The following is a 13,534-nucleotide window of genomic DNA, read 5'->3' on the forward strand; positions in this document are numbered from 1 at the left end:
CTGTTCATGAAATAAACGTAACTTCCAAGAAACCTAGGTGTGTAGAGCTCACAACAAATCAGCAAGTGAAGATTCTTCAACAGCTCGCGATGTAGAATCCTGTCCTGCTATTATACAAACATGTGGAGTCAGGATGATGCTTCAAGTATTCGTTCTTTTTACACATCCAACCCTCTTCCACCTCAGGTGTCCACAGGGAGTCAGATAAGCAAAGATGTGTTAGTTGTAAGAATTTGTCGTGTAGGTTTATGTCGGTAGTAATTGATATCTATTGGTTGAGTTGAGGCACCAGCCTGTCCAGGTTTAGATGCGCTTCTCTCACACAGCTTTTTGTTTTGTAGCATCTTTTTTCATCTGATCCAGTGAATGTTCTGTTCATGAGTTAATTTATGTGATTGATTTTGAAGTCGATAATTTGTCTTTTTGTTTCATTTTATTATTTCTTCTTTTGTTATGGTTACAGACCGAGATGGAGCGACAATCGGCCAGGCTGTTGTCAACTGAAAAGTCACTCCGAGATGTCCAATTACATTGCCAGAAACTCAATTCTGTTGAACAGAAATACAATGAACTTTATGTATTTTAGCATTTGTTTTTGGATATCATCATTTACTAATTGTTTGAAATGTGCTATTGTAGAGTCAGCATCAGCAGCTTGTTTCTTCCAGTCAGAAAAGTGAGAATCAGCTTCAAATAAAGCTGGACGTGCAGTTGAAAGAGAAGAAAACGATTGAGCGACAGGTCGATGAGTCGAACCAGAAGTTAGAGAAAGTGATGCAGTCCAATTGTGCTCTGGAGACAAGCGTGAAAGAGCTGAAAATGAAGGCAAAATATTTTCGATGACTTTTTTATGTCTGATATTTTAACAATAACAGGGCTCGAAAAATTGGTTGTCAAGTTGTCATTTGATGAGTCAAATTTTACAACTGACAACTAACGTTGTGGGCTAGGTCGTCAAATGACGACTAGAGCAGACAATGCTAGTTTGTAATGGCTTTCTTGGTATGCAGGCGGATAGCTGTACTATACTGAAATATGCGCCGCTTTGACTCTCGCATTGGGACATTTGTCGTATAATGACATGTACGCGTAGTAAATTATACACTAGCAGCGTACGTTGACAAATTGCTCATATCCTGGATAAGGAAACGGAGAGTGCAAGAGCCATCTCAGGATTCCGACAGAGTAAAGGCATGAAGTTTGTGACCAGGGAGCACGTGAGGAATAGAGGCAATGGTAAATCCTGTATGTCGAAATAGGTGTAGATACAATTATAGTAGCAAGAAACGGACAACTTCTGCAATGTGAAATCCCGCCTTGTTTTGACAAAGAGAGGTGGTATGCATTTAATCACTAATCCAATTAGCTATCACTATTGTCTTCCCTGCCTCCACGAATTCGAAGATGTCTTAGCTCTGTATAAATGTAACACGTCGTATCCATTGGCTCGGCGGTAATATGTGGGATACTCTAAGTTACATGCCATTGTGAAGTACGGAATACTGCACTGTATGCTTGCACTGCACTGATTTTTAGAAGACCGTACAAAATGGCGGTATACCACTAAACATCATGATTGATATCAACATGACATCATAGACTAAAAATTTTGACAACCTAAAGTTTTGGAAACTCGTCAAATGACGACAACTTTTGGTTGGACCGATTTTTCAAGTCCTGAATAACTACAAATTGCTCACTATGCATGAAGGGCATGATTGTGATCATTGTTAGCTTCCAGTGGTGGATCTAGAGGAATTTTAGTGGTTATTACGGAAACCTCCATTTGCTGATTCTTTACCTATGCTACACTAAAGTTCAATACTTTACACTAAAGAAGAGGTTTCAGTAGACACTAAAACGTCAAGAAAACTTTAAACTTTCTCTACTAAAAATACAACTTGTTGCTCTGTAATCTGGTGTCGTGGCTTGGGTTTGGCCTGACACCCTCGCTCCCTGAATATTCAAAATCTTGTATCCACCTCTGGCCTCAGCTTCTTTTTGGCCATTTGGTATCTTGAAAGCTCTGGTGTCCTCAAGATATTTTATAATATTTTGCCATGTAATAATCAACAAGTGCTAAAAGTGTAGGTTACCAGGATTATAAGTTGATATGTATGGGGCATTTTGAAGTCACTATGATGTTTTTTGTACAACTATAACTTTGGCAAGTTGAAGAGTCAGTTATGGATTGAATCATTGATGAAAGTGGAGAGACTTTTGCTTGAAACACAATGAACTATTTATGCAAAAGGGTGTGGTTGAATGCTTTTTGACATGGATTCTCCATTATTTTTGTAGGATGTAACACATTTATTCATTGGTACCATTTATATTACATCAAAACTTTGTAGGTTATGAAGTTCAAGAGATGCATCTTTCTAATACAATGTTTTATGCATAGGGTACGTTTGATTGGGCTCTTCCAGCCTCTTCCAGAAGAGTCTGGAAGACACGCTCCTCTTCCAACCTCTACCAGCTCCTGCTGAAGACACCCCTCTCTTCCAACCTCTACCAGCTCAGCAGGAGCTGCTAGAGGTTGGAAGAGGGGCATGCTCTTCTAACAAGCAGCAGAGTCAGTAGAGTTGGCTCTTTCGACTATAGCGGCAGAACTGTAGAAGTTGGAAGAGGGGTGTACACAGAGCCTCTTCTGGAAGAGGCTGAAAGAGCCCAATCGAATGCGCCCATGATGCACAGTGATGTCTATTCTCTGAATGGAAAATGCTCGGTACTTAATTGTGTGATACCGTACTGCTTTTCCGTTTCAGATTTTATCTTTTGATGGCGAGAGGAAGGAGTTTGCGAAGATGGAAGAAACGATCAAGGCACAGTTTGCGCTAAAGGAGAGAACAATTAACGATCTGCAGAGGCAACAAGGTGAAGCCAACAGTTTGTTGGACAAGAAGAATCACGAACAAAGCGTATTGATGACCGACAAAGACAACTTAGCAAATGTAAATGGTAAGACAAGAAACAGAAATACACAGCATCGTACATAACACTGGTTACAAAATGCATGGACTTATTTTCGTTTTTAAAAATTAAAGGGGAACTTCAAGTCTTGCACCAAAATTAACCATCTCTCAGATGAAAGCTGTCATGACACAACCCTTTGCAACCATTTACTGCAGACTCTTATTGTAACAGCCAAAGGAGACACTTCTTAGATTAGTTGACCAGTGTTCTAGCCAGGTTTTCAGCAAAGCGGAGCTTCCAAAAGGGGGCGTGGTCTTTTGTGAGGGGTGTCATTTTGACGTGGTTATGGTTTGTCAAAAATGTAGCCCTGGTGAGTTTTTGTGACTACCTCTGCTTATTAATAATCAACCTAGTCAGAATAACTTGTCTGTTTTTAAGATGATTTTTGGGGAAAGAGAATTAGCTGTTTGCATTTAATATTTTGTAAGGGACAAGTATGTTTATATAGAAATGCCACATCCTCATTCAATTATGATGCTTCCCATGTAGTCATCATGCTTTGTAATAAGATCTGTTAGAGCACACAACACGGAAACAAGAGCACAGCAAATAGCACAGTAAATAGCACACCTGCTGAGTTCTTAATTAGCACTCTCTGTAATAGGTCAAAGTGAACAATGAGTAGTGTAAACTTGTGTTTCCTATCCTTGTATTAGTGAACACAGCCACTAATTCCAACTGGAATGTTTGTTCACATGGTGTGGCAGTCAATTTCAAAGCATGGCGGGCATCTCATTTTGAGAAGTAAAGTGTGGTGGCCCGACACCCCTTAGTTTGCCTGTCTAGAATCCATACATCATGTCTTGATGTGTTTTGGGTACATCAGGAGCATTTGGTACAGTTAAACCTAAAGTATACTTGCTAACGAGGACAGAGAGTAACTCTTCTTGCTACAAACTGCATGGGAATCTTCTGAACAACTCATCACCCATTCTCTGCTTCTGTGACTGGCTGGACTGTAACCTTCTTGCAGGAAGACACTAGGCCTTGTATTTCTCTCAGCAAGTTTTAGTATTTGGTGCAAGTTCCCCTTTAATGTAGAAAATTCAACTTCTGAGCTAAAACTAGGAAATTTGATTGTTAGTGTAGTTGAACCATTGTACGTCAAAACAGGATAGGTATCAGACTGTGGCATATTCTCTCATTGTGCTTTTGACAATATTTGTTGACAGCCAATGAGAACGTAGTCAGCAGTGTTGAGTATGGGTTTATTGTCATCAAATAGCACCTTACTCACAGTGTGTTTACGTATTGTTTGACGTGAACTAGAGTGACCCAGGGTACTCCCCAGGATACAATACTTGAATAGTGGTCCATCCGGTTGTAAGGGGAGGGACTGGCTAGGACGGTTAGAATGAGAACAACAGGATCTTTCCGCTTTGGGTGTGCTTTCTTTTGTCAAAAGGCTTACCAGCTTGGTCAAAGGTGACATTCTTACAGAGAACTGGATCGAAATCAAGATGTGACGAGCTCTGGAATTCTACAGCGTTTCCATCAGAATTAGTCAATGTCACCTGACTACTATAGAAATGAACACTTAGCTCACCACAGTATTCACTGTTTATCTGGTGAAATGGCAACACGACAACATCAAAGCAACTGTACCAGACTTTTTCTCGTCGGGATGTCGAAAAGGGTGAGGGACTGGCTACATGAGACTAATGTCAGACAGTGAAGAACTATTTGTTGCTTACTGACAACTCTGATGGCGTTGATGGATGTAACTAAATTTTGCCACTAGTGGTGCTTTATTCGACTAATTGCACATCATGTGTGCAAACTGGAGTAAACAAAGTGTTTAGTAGGAATGCCATGCCAACATGCTAGTGCTAATTCTGCATATTCTATTTGTTGGCCAATTCAAGTTGGCATCTACAGACCTGTAACTATGTGATGAGCTTTCGGTTGTATGAATTTCACTTTTCTAGGTTCTACACTCACATGTTCAGTACATTTGCGTTTTTGCCGGCTTTTCTGTTTTTCAATTAGTCTCAAGAACGTGTAGAATGGGAGAAGAAATTTGAAAACTGACCTGCTTGTTTTAATTACATGACTCGTACTTTTATGAGTGGTAGGGCCCGTCCGTAATTTTCCTAGTTATAATAATGAGACAGCTGTTGTTATTACAATGCCAATTGAAACCACTTACAACCTGTGCCTCAGCTATAACTATAAGTGCAAGCCAAGCATACTACAACTGCTCAGTTGACTGTAATGTTTGTACAGACAGTGAAGAAGGAGCAGAACGATCAGAAATGCTACCTGCTGACACCCGTGTGTTGATTGCTCTGTTTCGATGAGACCATTTAGCGATCATGCTTAATTGGCTGCATCTGCATTGGAACCACTTAGCTAATCAAATGGGATGGTCACGGTGACTAAGAAATGTTTGATATGCATTGAACTAGATATTAAAGGAGAACTCTCACCAAATACTAAAACTTGTTGAAAGAGAGATACAAGGCCTGGTATCTTCCTGCAGCAAACCTACGGTCCAGACAGCCACAGAAGCAGAGAATTGGCAATGAGTTGTTCAGACGATTCCCCGTATGTACACAAAGTCTTACTCTCTCAAAGTAACTACGTTAGGTTTAACCATACCAAGTGCTCCTAACGCACCCAAAATTCAGCAAGACGTGATCTATTAACTAATCTAAGAAGGGTCTCCTTCTGAGGTTGTATTGCTACAGTCGATACTTGCGTGATAACTTTGGGGTCCTAGTGTGCTTCAGTCAATAAATCACAACTTGACACCATATGTCTCACAATCCTTACCTTGAAATGTGCACAGATATCGGTTTTCCTTGCTAACCAACAATCAAAGGTATGCTCATGCCACATACGGGTACTAAACACGCCCATGCAGGTAATTTCAATGCTTTATTTCTTCGTTACGGTAAACTTCTGCAGTAAACGGTTGCATGTTGTTGTGTCACGAAGTGACAGCTTTCATCTGAGAGATAGTTGATTTTGGTGAGAGTTCCTCTTTAATATAGATGTGTAGTTGAAAAGTTGTAGTAGAGATCTTCACTATATTTATTAAAAAAAATTCCTTGCTTGTCAGTCATCAAGATGGGAATATGTCAAGTCATATTATTCTTAGGGACGGATTTTGCAGTGGGTGTGTGGGTCAACAGCAAATCGTCCTGAATCCGAATTTATAAAAAAATAATACAAAATTACAGATGGCTCCTTAACCACGCTTAACAATTACTTTCTCAAAATTTGCCATGTCAAGAGGATGTCTGGCTTCATGCTTTTGCAAAATTTGCACAGGCTTGCTTGCTATGCATGCTCATGTAGACTTACCTTAAGACAAAGAATGTTGTACTTAAGTGAGACTCATCACTTTTTTGCATATAGAGAAGCTGGCCTTAGAGGTTGAGGAGATGAAGAGAGAAATTGAGAATTTTGCGCAGACAAAACATGAAATGGAGGAGATGACTGTTGCTTTGCAAAAGGACGTAGCCAGCAAACGTCAAGAAGCACTTGCAATGATTGAAAGGGTAACTGTTTACGCTGTGTTTTGTGAGACTCTGAGACTAACTTGTATTGGAGTTTGTTGTACATTAATTAAGTTGTTGACTGCAAGTGGGTGTTAGGAAGAAAGACGGTTGACTGAAACACGAATGATGAGAGGCAGGCAGACATGAGGTCTGACAGAGTGACAAATGGAGTGACAGAGACGTGTGAACAGACGACAAGTACACAAGCAAGTAGACGTGGACACACTGACACACACACCTAGAACCTAGAATTCCGTCAATACCCACACTGGGCTTCAGCATCGCAGAAGAAGTTTCTGCCAGGAAGTGTGGTCATTTGCTTGCGACAGGTCAATATTCAGTGATTCCAGGTCTTGTTGTATGGTATCAACCCATCTGTTCTTTGGACCATGCTGAGGACGTTTCATATGACTTGCTTCTCAGCAAAACCTTTTGTGGACAAGAGACGTTCATCTGTTCTAAGTGACCAAGCCACTGTAATCTTTGGTGTTGAATTTGACGTTCAATTGGTTCTTCCTTTGGAAGATTTCAAGTTGATGGTATAAGAATCTTGTTTAGTCTAGATAGATCTAATACGGTGCATCTGAAAAGTGGTCAGTCTTGGAATATCTACTTGGGTGATTGCCCGAGTCTCACAACCACATAATATAACTGCCATCACTAGTGATCTAAAGACTCGCAGTTTTGTGTTCTTGCTAAATCCTCGGTTTGTGAAAACTCTACATTTCCAAGAAAAAATGTTCTGCTAGCTTTTTCTGAAAACGTTCAACAACCTCTGTGACAATCCTCAGACTTAGTCACAATGCTATCCAGATAGCAAAATTCAGAAACATTCTCCAGAACACTATCAAGATGTTTGCTTCTTCAACACCAATGCTCAAGATTCTAGTTTTTTCAGTGTAGATCCTCATACCCCATTTCATACAAACATTATGGGAAGCATTCACCAGCTGTTGCAACTCAATATTTGATGTACCTATTAGAGCCAAATCATCAGCATACATGGGAGCTTAATTTGATCTTATGTGTCCCTTCATGTTTTACTCGATAGTTCACGAATAGGCCACCATCTGCTCTGTAAGAAATTTCAATGCCACCACCCTTAACCTTGTCCAGAGTCTCACGCATAATTCTGTCCATAAAGGTATTGAACAAGATTGGAGACAACGCACACCCTTGATGGACACCTGTTTTTACTTCAAACTTTGATGAAATTTCTCCTATTTTGTACAACACTACCTGTACCATCGTGCAGGTCAACCATCAATCTAACCGCTTCATCTTCTATACCAGAATATTTTAGAATGTTAGTGAGAGCGTGTCTTGGTACAGAGTCAAATGATTTTGAGAGGTCAACAAAACAAATATGTAAGTTGGATCTGTCCTCTTACAGCCTTCTCAATGACTTGTTGCAGAACCCATATCTGATCAATTGTTCCTTTTGAGGTCAAAAACCGCATTGCTCTTCCAAAAGCGAAGGTTCTATCACTGGTCTTAGCCGACCTAACAAAACACTGGCAAAGACTTTCCCAAGAATACTGAGAATGGTATCCCACAATAGTTATAACATACCAGACGGTCCTTTTTTGAATAATGGAATCAGAACCGAATCTTTTCATTCTTGAGGAACTTTATACCAGTCTTCCATAATAATCTCAATTAGTCAGTCAGCAAGTTCAGGTGGTTCAGCTTTGAGAAACTTTGCTGCTATTCTGTCCTGACCAGTTGCCTTACCATTCTTCAACTGTTTCTTTCTAATGGCCTCAATAATTTCTTCATCATTGAGTGGAGTGCCAGGAACCAAACAAGGAGAAACATCAGTGTCCAAGGTGAAACATCAGTGTCCAAGGTGACTGGACGTGTCACATTCAACACTGTCTGAAAGTGACATTGCCAACGAGCTAATTGATCTTCAATTGTCAATAGTTTGTGACCATGTTAATCTAAGATCACATCAGGGGGCTGCACCGACACTTATCAAACTTCCTGAGTTTCCTAAAGAACTCGCCATGCTTGTGTTGTTTACAATCACTTTCTATGTTTCTCATTTAGCCACTTCTGCTTGTCTTTTCTTACAGCATTCTTACTATTCTTTGCAATTCAGTATATTTAGCACGTGATTCTTGTTTATCCTGACAACACATCCAATGGATGTGAGCAATGCGCTTCTTATCAATCAAATCCAAAGTTAGCTCAATAATCCAATTGTTCTTTGCTCTTCTTGGTGCTACAAGATGTTCTCTTGCTGAATCCGTAACTGAGAAATTCAGACCATCTGTCTTCGACAGTGTCACTAGATTTTTGTAAGAATTTGGCAACTATACTAGCCCTGTACTCACCTAAGACTTTTGGGTCTCCCTGGACATCCCTCCTTATACTATTTGCTTGTTTGGTAACCTTTGACTTTTGCAGTCTCAATGCCAGCTTGCTGACAACTAACTTGTGGATCACTTTCAAAATCAGGGCCTCTTTTACTCTGCAGTCATAAACCATAGACCTCACGCACACACACACACACACACACACACACACACACACACACACACACACACACACACACACACACACACACACAGATACAAACTGCCATTAGACATTCATGCCCCTCCAGCCACATGGCTGGGTTCCTGTGCACTACGCAGGAGCTATTGGCCGTGCTAAACAAACTCCTGAAGCCTGGGCAGGTACTCGCAGGAGCACTGACTTCAGTGCCAGCTGTGTGTATGAGGTCTATGGACTCCGGAGTCGAGAGAATTGTGTTTGAGTTTTTTTGCCCAAGGAAATTATGCCATAGCTTGCCATCACTGTGACTTGAACTTGCAACCCTATATTGTCCCGGATGTACTCACTCCATAAGACAACTCTAGCCAACTGATCTACACACACACACACACACACACACACACACACACAAACACACATGGCACACACTATACCGTACTCACCCGAGTATAGCCCAGGGCTCAAGTAAGCTCCCATCCTGGTCAAAAATTTTACACCTTTAATTTTTAAATTAGTGCTAATTGGTGCTTTCTACAGTCACTGTCTCCTAGATTTGTGCTGCCTATAGGAATGTTAATACCATTATTCTTCATTTTTCTAAGCAGCAGTCCTGAAGAGAAGTTGTTCATTCGGTGTTGAACACAAGAGTAACGCTGTTGAATGGCATTGTTGCAATGGCTTGATGGTGTCAAAAACTACCAACGAAGTTAGCATTGACAGGTGGTGTCATCAGGGATTAAGTTAAGGGAACCCCAACGGAAATACGTCCTGATCTCAAAATGTAGGCTTTATCGTGAATTTTTGTGCTGTGCTACTTTCAGGCAAACAGTCGCTTTGGTAGCAGAGAAAATACGTGTTATGTACGGAGCATGCACCAAGCTGACACGTCATTGGCGCTAAGTTCCGCCTACACCAAACAAATTGCCTCCGTAACTCAGTTATCTTGCCCAGTAAACTACAAGCAAACTAAACGGGAATGGTAACTACAGAGATCTTGTGTTTTAAGGCCTTAGAAGAGCTTTTTGTAACAAAAGTAGGATGCTAAAGACCGTTTTCTCCCAGCAGACGTGACCCTTAGCCTCGGACTTCCAGACCAGAGAGCACGCGAACTCTAGTCTGGACCAATTCGATACTAAAATGATTTCGGAAATAGCCTTCTAAGCCAATCAGCTTCTACAACCCAAATCTCGGTTGTAAATTCTGATTGGCTTAGCAATAATTGGTCATGCTAAGTGCAAGCACGCGTCATACACATGTCTAAAACGCATTCCGTGTGACATACTATATGTCTAATCATGGCCACAAGTGCCAGCAGCATTGCGAACGAGAGTGTTCTTACCACAGCTTTCACCAAGGCGTCTGCAACACTGGGAATTGCGTCACTGCATCCTGAACAGCGAACGACGGTGGAGTACCTTTTAAATGGACGAGATGTATTCGCTACATTTCCGACTGGTTTTGGAAAGTCTGCTATCTTCCAAGTTCTCCCTATAGTGACACATGAGCTGCATACAGCCAGAGTAAGTCTTTTCGCTAAAGATCCAATTTTCCTTGTTCCTTCTCCGCTGAAATCTCTCATGGGAGATCAGGTAACCGGCCTCCTATCTAAAGGGTTATCAGCTGCTATTATAGGAGCAATCTCTGAACACGATTCTTGTATCAAGCAAGGCTGCTATTCTTTCGTGTATGGTAGTCATGAGGCTTACGTTGACAGGTCCTGCACAGCAGCGTCAGTAGACCATCACCTTTGACAACTGGTCGAGCAGTTACACTAGCTAGCGTTCTAGCCAACGTCCCTGCCACAGAATCAAAGAGTCGTCGTGTTCAGCCATACTCCAAGATATTGCCGCAAACACGGCAGACCTCTCTTCTTCGTTCGTGAGATCCCATTGCACTAATGATATGTTTGTGTAATGCAAGCCCGTTATCTTTCCATCTCATTGACCTAGGTAAAATGACCCTAGGCTATTAGACTACCTTTTTGATAAGTACTTCTGAAATCATTTTAGTATCGACTTGGTCCAGACTAGAGTTCACACGCTTCGCGCACTCTCTGGTCTGGAAGTTCGAGGCTACTTGATGCTCTCCTCAAACAGAAGATGAAGCTAGTGCAATAAAACTCAACGGTAATTAGCGTCTGCCTTCGCTCTATTGATCAACGATGAGAAACACGCACAAGGTTCAAGTACACTGTATGTCAAGGAAGCATAGCCGTTCTCTTTGAGAAACCTGCTTAGACGGACACACCCCTTCTTGTTCTATAGTGCTACGTCCACTTCAAATTTAGGTAGCAGTCTGGTGTGCTCAGCTTTGGCAATCAGCATGGCTTCTAGATGTCTCACGAGCTGCAAAATAGAGGATTGCTTATCCGGGAATGATGAAGGTGCGGTATATTACTATTGTCACTACACACTGTGCAGTGTGAAACAACTTACGTACCATAGTACTAGCTACACTGTCTACATCATTGCGCTCGAGTAAAAGCCTAAGTCTCAATCAAAGCCATTCTGCACCTATAACACGTTGCCCAGCCGCTGTTTGAAAGGGGTGTGTCCTCTTATTCAGATCTCTCCAAGAGAACCTCATATTTGAACCCTCTGAATGTCTCTCCTCGTAGATTAATAGAACGAAGGCTAGCGCTAATTACCGTTGAGTTTTATTGCGCTAGCCTCATTCTCTGTGAGAGGAGAGGGTCAAGTCTGCTGGGAGAAAACGGCGTCTAGCATCCTACTTTCATTACAGAGAGCTCTTCTCTAAGGCCTTAAAACACAAGATCCCTCTATAGTTACCATTCCCGTTTAGTTTTGTGTAGTTTACTGGCAAGATAACTAAGCTACGCAGGGAATTCATTTGGTGTAAGCGGAACTTAGCGCCAATGACGTATCAGCCTGGCGCATGCTCCCTACACAACCTGCTTTTTCTCCACTACCAAAGCAACTGTTAGTCTGAATGTTGCGCAGCAGGAAGTTTTATGATAAAGCCTACATTTTGAGATCAGGTTGTATTTCCGTTGGAGTTCCCCTTTAATTGATGATTCACATTGCCAATTAACACCTCTAGGTGTCAGATTATTGAGTACTGTAAATCAACAAAATTTTGTAAGCGGAAAACTTTCGTAAGTGTCCAAATTCTCCATTTCGTAAGCAGCCAACTTTCGTAAGCATTGATGAACATAGCCACTTTTCTGTGCAGAACATTAACAGAAAATCAAAACCACAGCACCACGCGTAAGTATCTGCTAAGCGCCTATGCATGTGTATGCCCCTCACCAGGTGTCCATGTGTATACATGTCAAACCACACCACCAAGCGTAAATATCTGTTATTGCTTAGGCATGTGTTCTGGCTGGCAAGTCTGGCACGTGATGATAATTAGTACTATGCAAGTGTCACTAAAAACTGAGAGCGACAAACATTAGTAAGCATTTAACTTTAGTAAGTCTGAGATTGCTTACGAAATTTTGTTGATTTACAGTAGTGTCCATCCCATACTTTTCCTTTGATGCTTGCCAACCAAGGGATGGGGTAATACTCAGACGAGTAGGGTAAGCTAATAATATTTAAATTTTGTTTGGCATTCTTTACAGTAAATAACCTTTGTTTTCAAGTAAGCATATACTAGGTCTAGTATCTTCTATTCTCAGTTCTTAGACTGCTTGCATTTGAGAAAAATTAGATTGTGAACTCAGATGCATGACTTGGCAACTCATAATTCAACCAATTAAAGGTGATTTCAATTAGGGTGCGTTTCTTTCACCTCCACCAACGGAACTGGTTGAGGTGGTAGAATTCTGGAACGTTTCTTTTATCTCCACCAGATTAGGCGGTAGAGGTCTACCGGCTCCACCAGCGAAATGTGGGTTGAGCTGGTAGAGTTTGGTGGAGGTAGGCTATTGCTTATGCCGGTATAGAAAGAAATGGCGGAAAGCAGGCGGCAGTACGATTTGAGCATCAAAACATCCGTTTCTTCAACCATAGCAACAGCAAGACCGACTCCAAACAATAGTAGGAAATCGTGTTCTTCGTGGGCATAATTCATTGAACTAACAGCTGAGTGCGGCTGCTTGTCTCTACTCATGTGTTTCTTTTACTGTCTTCCACCGCGATTACTTCCGCTCAACCAGAGTACCTCTACCCCTTCAACCAGTTGAGCTGGTGGAGGTAAAAGAAATGTGCCCTTAATGTTTGTTCAACAGATTGACAGGCAGACAGGCAGACAAATTGGATGGATAACCATATAACAGATAGAATGGCAAGTAAATGATCAAGGAGTCAGACAAAAAAATGGGCAGACACATAGATAGATAGATTATATGCAACCTTGTGGGCAGATTGTTTGTTGAGTCGTTGCGTTGTGTTCTAGGTCGAATGTCTTGAGATGCAGTTGCTTGACGTGAAACAAGAGAATGAGTCACTGAAGGAGAAGACTGAAGAGAGCGTGAGAGCACTTCAAGAGAGCACTGATAGATGCAATTTGTTGATGTCATCAGTATCTCGTGTACCTCAGGAGGAAAACAATGATGGTAATGGAATAATTGGCATGTGTAGTAG

At 41.3% G+C, this 13,534-nt stretch overlaps 1 protein-coding gene across 1 annotated transcript in view; it reads left to right on the forward strand.

Annotated features, from left to right (window-relative positions):
- LOC134198084 (centromere protein F-like) overlaps positions 1-13,534 on the forward strand; it is a 34,013-nt gene that overhangs the window by 8,078 nt on the left and 12,401 nt on the right. The window contains exons 2-6 of the mRNA XM_062667414.1: positions 464-577; positions 640-825; positions 2,769-2,961; positions 6,340-6,482; positions 13,347-13,506. Of these exons, the coding sequence (XP_062523398.1) occupies positions 464-577; positions 640-825; positions 2,769-2,961; positions 6,340-6,482; positions 13,347-13,506 (796 nt within the window). The remainder of the gene's footprint in view (positions 1-463; positions 578-639; positions 826-2,768; positions 2,962-6,339; positions 6,483-13,346; positions 13,507-13,534) is intronic.

This window comes from Corticium candelabrum, chromosome 2, assembly GCF_963422355.1.
Source record: "Corticium candelabrum chromosome 2, ooCorCand1.1, whole genome shotgun sequence".
In the NCBI taxonomy this organism is placed as follows: Eukaryota; Metazoa; Porifera; class Homoscleromorpha; order Homosclerophorida; family Plakinidae; genus Corticium; species Corticium candelabrum.